This window comes from Struthio camelus, chromosome 2 (assembly GCF_040807025.1).
Source record: "Struthio camelus isolate bStrCam1 chromosome 2, bStrCam1.hap1, whole genome shotgun sequence".
Classification (NCBI taxonomy): domain Eukaryota; kingdom Metazoa; phylum Chordata; class Aves; order Struthioniformes; family Struthionidae; genus Struthio; species Struthio camelus.
Window position 1 is genome coordinate 136,584,326 of NC_090943.1, and position 7,495 is coordinate 136,591,820.

At 45.2% G+C, this 7,495-nt stretch overlaps 1 protein-coding gene across 2 annotated transcripts; it reads left to right on the forward strand.

Moving 5' to 3' along the window:
• Positions 1-2,183: 2,183 nt before the first annotated feature.
• Positions 2,184-6,494, forward strand: PENK (proenkephalin). Of its 2 annotated transcripts, none has more exons than XM_068933832.1 (3): positions 2,184-2,458; positions 2,839-2,980; positions 5,515-6,494. In XM_068933832.1, the coding sequence occupies exons 2-3, from the start codon at positions 2,843-2,845 to the stop codon at positions 6,178-6,180; spliced, it is 804 nt and encodes a 267-aa protein (XP_068789933.1). In that variant the 5' UTR covers positions 2,184-2,458; positions 2,839-2,842; the 3' UTR covers positions 6,181-6,494. The 2 variants fall into 2 exon arrangements, with proteins under 2 accessions (XP_068789933.1, XP_068789934.1); XM_068933833.1 differs by having other exon boundaries at positions 2,188-2,265; positions 5,515-6,488.
• Positions 6,495-7,495: the final 1,001 nt, after the last annotated feature.

Consider the following 7,495-nt stretch of genomic DNA (forward strand, 5'->3'; position numbering starts at 1 on the left):
GAATTTACATGCCTTTTGTTCATTTATACGCTCTGCTCTTTCTTCATCCTGTGTCTTTTTCTGTTAGAGTCTGTAGATTATCTTCAGGGATTATCTGCTCCTCTGTATAGAGCAAGATTCTGGAGTTGGCTGGATTTTCCTCACTACCAGATTAAACACAATGAGTAACATTAAATAGAGTAATGAAGGACACGGAAGAGTGTGTAGCTGACTGGGTAGGCTGAGCATGGACATTTGTTTGCAGACCTACAAAAGCAAGAGCTCGTCAGCACAGGAAATGAGGGATGTGCGCTGCAGGAGGAATAATCACGAGCACTGAGCTCTCTGTCCCCACAACACTGTGCTAACTATTCGACTGCAAGCCAATAAATGGCTGCACAGCTTCAGGTCAGTAACAGAGGGTCAGTAGTCAACCCAGAGGACTTCTCTGATGAAGTCCAGCACAAAAAGTTCTCTTTGTAAAGAGCCTGCTTACAGCAAAGGAGGCACTGAATGCATCACCCCTGGAGTTAGTCAGTGCCTCCCGGACCACCCTACCCGGCCAAGAAGGCCAAGACTTTCCTTTCCTGGAGGAGGCTGCGACTGTGAACAAACGAGAGAGCGTTCCTGCTGATTCAGTGCATGGCAATTAGCTCCTCACTCCAGATAGGGATCCCTCACATGCTAACATAAGTATACCCACTGCAATGATTTTTAAAACATCTGCCTCTTCTCTTGAGAGCTTACTTACAAAGCTGGCTGATATTACTAGATAAACAGAGGGCCTAATTCTCCTCTAACATGCACTGATCCATACGCAAGAGCTACATCTTTGGCTTAAAAGGATATATTTCTGACAATCCAGACATCCACTTGAGCCTCTCTAATCTGAGTCACATTGCTGATGCAAAGACTAACAGGTGGCAGAAAGTGCAATTTCCATATAGTAATAGTACTAGTTTTCATGTTAGTTCTGAAGGATAAAGATCTGACTGTATCTCGGTCACGAGATGACTATGAGACACTGATGTAGTGTAGCATCAATGTACTGCAGCATTAGAGGAGGTATGAACTGAGGTGTCTTCCTCATCTGGGGGAGATAATTATGTATTAGTGGCCTAATGAAATTTCATCTGAAATACTATGCACAGTTCCCAACACTCATGCCCAAAAATGACGAACTCAAAGTGGAACAAATGCTGAGAACACTTAGATGATAAGGGTCCACCTAAAGACAGAAAGCTGAAGAGCACGGCTTGTTCACTTCAGCAAAACAAGGGCTGCGAAGGAAAATGATTACACTCTAGAAACCCAAGAGGGAAATAAATGTTCTTTGAACTGAAGGTTAATACTGAAAGAAGAACAAATACATATAAACCAACTAGAAATAATTTTAGGCTGGAAATTAGAAGGTGTCTTCTGGCAATCAAAGAGATGAGACTTAGCACAGCTAAGGCATAACCACTTCCTAACGGGAGGCACCAGGGATCAGTGTTACTGCTCTAAGCCTGCTCCCCTGGGGTGTCAAATCAAGCAAAGCAGTAATATGCCCAAGCAGCTGGGGTGAAGATCTTTCAGGGTTACTTGGGATTTTGCTTCTGCCTGGTTCCTTCACATGTGTTTTTTCCTCGTCGTGAAAATTGTCAAAACCAGGCAGAACTCTCCATATTTATGAAACCCCAATATTTTAAAATCAAAAATCTTCTCCTCCCATTTTCTCTGGTAAGCTCAGCTTCCCCCAGCAGCACAGCGTTTCACATCTGAGGCCAGGGGAAGGAGGTCAGATGAACGCGTGAGCCTGCAACGAGTATTTCCTCAAAAGCTGAAACTCCAGAGGTTTCGGCAGGGTAGCAGAGAGGGCTGCGGCAAACAAATAAAATACAGTAAAGCAAAATGAAAGCGATGCCTCCCCCGTGCCCCCCGCCCGCCCCTTTGCAGCCTTTCCCCGTGGGGGGCAGAAGGGCCCCGCGGCTGGGACGGGGAGGGCGCCCGGCCGCCCCCGCCGCTGCCGGCCGGGGGGCACCGGCGCCGCCCGGCCCCCTCCCGCCTCCTCGCTCGCCCAGTCATAGTCGCCCCTAACGGGGCAGGGGCGTCCGGGCGGAGATGTCGTCGGCGCTGCGTCAGCTGGAGCCCGCCGGCGATTGGGGGAGGCTTCGCTTTGCCCTTTTTCACTAATTATAAAGTGGCTCCCGCCGCCTCCCCGCTCCGACTGCGGCGCGGCGCTCCCGGCCCCGCAGGCTCCGCCGCCCTCCGCTCCGCTCCTGCCTCCCCAGCCCGTCGGCTCCTGTAAGATTTACCGGAGCTGACAGCCGCGGGCTGCTATCTCCTCTCTTCCCCCGTGTTGTTTCCTTCCTCCGCTAGAGTTTCTCCGGCGGCGCAGGCTGCTCAGCCTTTCCATAAGTAGCAGAGGCGCTACCGGGACCCCGGCAAGGCGCCGCTCGCTCCTCGGGACCCCGCAGCGCGGCGAGGAAGCCCGCGTGTGAGTGCGCCGCCCCGAGGCGGCGGGGGTGGGCGCGGGGTGCCGCAGGCGAGACTGCTGGGGCTGCTGCCCTTCACGCCGAAGCCGCGTTTCGTTGCGGGCTTCGCTGCCGTGCTGCGTGCGCGGGGTGGTTACCTGGCGGCAGCGAGCGGGGAAATCCTCCACGGCCGGCCGGGGAGTTAGATCTGTGGCTTTGCAAACAGGAGGGACGGCCAGTGCAAGCGCCTTGGCTCCGAAAGCGCTCGAGTTAGAGGGGCTGCTCGTGGACCCGAGGACTCGGCCGCGGCAGCCGAGCACCCCTCTGGGGCACCTTTTGCACCTCTGGGGTCGGGGAGGGCAGCGGGGCGGGCGGAGGCTGGCGCTGACCCCCTCTCTTGCAGCCCCATGGCGCGGCTCCTGGCACTCGGCTGCTCCCTCCTGGCGCTCAGCACCTGCCTGGTCCTGCGGGCGCGGGCCGACTGCGGCCGGGACTGCGCCGCCTGCGCCTACCGCCTCGGACCCCGCGCCGACATCCACCCCCTGGTAAGTGCCCGCGGGGAGCCGCGGATCCCAGGGCAGCCGGGGGCACAGCCCGGCCACCGCCGGGGCATCCCCGCAGCCCTCCGCCGGCCCCAGCCCTCGCGTGTCCCTCGGGGGCGGCAGCGGCTTTCCTTCCCTCCGGGAAGCTGCGGGCTGGGGGCAGCCCAGGGGGCTGACGCTGATCACCCGTTGCGGTTTTCGAGGTGAAAAAGTGAAGAAACGTCCGCCTGAAAACTTGGCGGGCTCTCGCAAAAAGTCTGGCTCGCGCGCTGCTTGAGTAGCAGTGCCGCCCTCTGCCCTTTTGGCTTTCACGGTAAAATGTATTCCTTTAACGTTGAGATAGATCATGCTAAGAAACCTCCAGAATGTGGCTTTTTTATTTGTAATTTTAAGGACGTTGAAATTGTTTAAAAATATGCCCACAATGCAACTCGCTTGAAACTTAAGCATCAGGACCAGTGAAATGCGGGGATCCCTGAGCTGTCCCCAAAGAAGGTGGGAACTGAGGCTGCTGAGCCCTTGGCCACAGCGCAGTGGTACCTTGCAGTTTCTGATCTCAAATACTTGTATATTCAGGCATCACGCCAGCAGCATGTCTAGATGTTTCAAAAAGTTTTGCTCCTAAGATGTCATTGGCTATCTGGGAACACACAAAATGAAGGACTGGACCCAGTTCTATGCAGAATCAGAAACCACTGAATACGTCTACTTACTACAAAAGCAACTAGGACTCACTGCTAACTACAGCAGGTTCATAAGGACAGCATTCTTAGGAGAGCTGGCAAAAAGACTCAAAGTTCATTGTGCTTCTGCTTAACATTAGCTTTCAACCAAACTTCAGCTTCAGTGTTAACTAGGAAGAAAGTGGTGGTTTGATTTTTCTGGTGGGAGGGCTATGTGCTTTTTCAGAAGAGTAGATGTTGAGTAGGGTATCTACATTATTTCTTGTACACCTTTTGGAGTTATTCAAGAAAGAATTACTAAATCTCATTCAGTAACAACACTTCTTAGTTGAAATAAGAAAAGAAGCAAAGTGCTATACCACTTATTTTTTTATAATATATGATTTTGAAAAATAGATTTTTCTAGATACTAGCATCTAGCAAAGCTTATTGCATTGTATCTATAAGATGTAATTAAATAATTCATACGTATGAGGTCACATATGTTCATTTGAACATAAGAGATTGCTCAAACTGATCAAGGTGGAAAGAGAACAGCAAATAATTGCTCTTGTTCGGGTTTAGAGTGATTTCCAAATCAAACTGAAGTTGAGATCCCATTCTCTTCATCGTGTAACTGTGCTATATGCAGTAAATATGTAGGGTCAGTTAAAATAGATAAATCATTATTGTGTTGCAAAATACAAAAATACCTTCCATTCTCTTGTAATCAGAAATACAGAAATCAGTATCGTAGGTCATATGTAAATTTCTCAAACCGAAATAGGGCTCAACAGACAGGTGAGGCCAGAGGTAGTGAGCTGGTCAGTTACCTACTGTAAAGAACTGTGCTGTGACTTAATTTCATGCTTTTAAAGCACATTAAGATCCTTAGCAAACATAATCCACAGGCAAAATAAAGGATTATCTTACTGAAAATACTGATATGTTCTTCTTTAATTATTGTGGTGTGAAAATCATGGGCAAGAAGAGAAAACACGGGATTCACCTTCTCGTGACTTAAGAGTGTGATTTCACAGGAAATAAATGTCCATGACATAGCAGTGATAATAGTAGTTAATATATGTTCTATTATCTTCATGTGACAAGTTATAAGATATGAATACAGGTACTGAAAACTTATTTCATGTTTCAGTCTGAAAAATTGTCTTTATCAGTCAGAAGCGACACAGGTTAGGATTTTTGACTCTTTCTGATGATCACTGCTCTGTATATCAAACCAGGAAAAAAACATAAGTTTGATCCTGCCTAAGAAAGTCCATTTCTATGTTGGACTTGGTGTAGATTTGAAAGATTTTTTTTCCATGAAGAAACACAAATAGAAAGAAGTATAGCCAATAGATCCATGTGGTGTACTGAAGATACTAACCAGTACAGTACAGCTGGCTTCTTTGCAACAATACTCTCTTTTAATATTCTCAGTAACCTTTTCCTAAAACTTATGAATGTTACTTTTAATTATGAAGATCCAATACACTTCTACACGTTCACTATGACATCAACAGCAACTGCTTTTTAACTTTCCATTAATAAATATAAAAGCTTCGTAAGAATGCACTCAAGCAAGAAGGGAGGTACAGGAGCTGTATGTGTGGCATTTTTAAAATACCATAGGGATAGGACTCACGATCTGTCTTGTCTACTGCTCTGTCTCTTAGGGTGGATATTACCATGTACTTACACAAGAATATAAAAAAACTTCATAATAGACAGTTATGAAACAAGCTGTTCATGATGAGCAGTCCTTCTAACCCACCAGTAAAAAAGGCTCACTCATGGCCTTTTAAAAACGAGAAAAGCTAAGACAAGTACATACTATTAAATCATTCTTAGTAAACCACATCCATTTTTCAGGCATGTACACTAGAATGTGAAGGAAAGCTGCCTTCTGCTAAAGCCTGGGAGACCTGCAAGGAGCTTCTGCAGCTGACAAAACTGGATCTTTCTGAGGATGGCAACATTGCTCCAGGAGACAAGAAAGAGCTGGATGAGAACCATTTGCTTGCAAAGAAGTATGGAGGCTTCATGAAAAGATATGGGGGGTTCATGAAGAAAATGGATGAGCTCTATCGGGTGGAACCAGAGGAGGAAGCTAATGGAGGAGAGATCCTGGCTAAGAGGTATGGAGGATTTATGAAGAAAGACTCAGACGATGATGCCCTGGCTAATTCCTCTGATCTCCTGAATGAGCTTCTAGGAACAGGGGATAACCCTGAAGCTGGACACTACCGAGAGATAAATGAAAATGATGGAGATGTCAGCAAAAGATATGGAGGCTTCATGAGAAGCGTAAAGCGCAGTCCAGAGTTAGAAGATGAAGCCAAAGAGCTGCAAAAGAGATATGGTGGTTTCATGAGAAGAGTGGGCAGGCCGGAATGGTGGCTGGATTACCAGAAACGATACGGTGGGTTTCTTAAGCGCTTTGCTGATTCTATTCTCCCTTCAGAAGAAGATGGGGAAAGTTATTCCAAAGAGATCCCAGAGATAGAGAAGAGATATGGCGGATTTATGAGATTTTAATACCTTCCCCCATTATCCTTTTTGTCCTAAATGAGAGAGACTGCCTTATTGGTCATAACTTATTGTAATGTGTTGCTTGTACTGTACAGTTTTTTACTGTCCTGGTAAATGATGCAATCTGCAATCTGTTGTTTCAGGTTCTGTATTCTTTTAAGTCAAATAACTATTTTCTGTTCTAGTCAAGTTCAAGTCTGTATTGCAATTTCCATGCTAAAACTATTTTGATTACTGTATTCATTTTCTTTAAACAGGAAGTGCATCTACAGTAGAATTGCTTAACTGTATATACAATAAATTCTTCATCCTAACTGCATAAATTTTGAAATGCTTGTTATTTTCTACCAATCGTGTAATCAAACATCTTATCATCTTTTCTTAACACTAAACAATCACAGTAATGTTGTCACACTCTTTTCTCTATAATTATAGAATTTGTACTGCACACACAACAGCCAAATTGGATTTTTCTTTTTTTTTCTTTTCCTAGTTTCTTAAAATACTAGAATAATTAATATACTCTAAAGAGGATATAACTATATTTAACCAATTAGCAGAATCCATGTTTAAAGCCTAAATTTATAATTCATTGCGTTTAGCCAATGCCCAGAAAGAAATACATGAAGGTATTTCACTTAAACACTAAAATCATCTCTCCAGTATACAATATAATGTCATGCTTTAGTTATACTTTTTACATCCACCCAATATAGGATTGTACAGTTGATTTTTAAGTTATAACACTAACTTAAAAAGTGGTAAGTGAGTTTGTCCAAAATACACAGACCAACAAAAGCAGCATAAAAAACTTCACAAATCCATTTTTGCAGAGCACCTGAGAAACGAATTTTCATGGAACAGCTTTGTGTCTGATTCCTCAGCTGGTATAAATCACCTCTGCACTAGTGAAATATAGGAAGCTCTGCCAGACAGTCTTTTGTCTTTGAAACAAAGAGTTGTAGACTTACAACATGAGTAAATCTGAGAACAAGTAGAAAACCCGTCACTACCACTATAGATCCTTTGATGTTTATGTGGATGGCAGTAACAACAAAGAGCAGCTGCCATCCCAGTGGTAATTCCTTTCTTTGATAGTTCTGTCGGACTAACCCTCCAATTTTCTAGAGCAGCTCTTCCCCCATGTATTGCTACTTGTTTCTTGTCACCTACATTAACATGTTAAAAAACACTTGAGCCCCTGGCACTGGCAAAAATTTCAGGACATACGAGTAAGATTTACAAAACTACAAATTTAGTATTTGAAGTTCCTGAGCTCAAAATTCTCAAAGTTTTTTAGATACCTAACTGTCACTGAAAT

Coding starts and splice junctions, on each gene's coding strand:
- PENK (XM_068933832.1), top strand. CDS start 2,843: ATGGCGCGGCTCCTGGCACTCGGCTGCTCCCTCCTGGCGCTCAGCACC. Junction 2,981..5,514: donor GCGCCGACATCCACCCCCTG/GTAAGTGCCCGC, acceptor TCCATTTTTCAG/GCATGTACACTAGAATGTGA.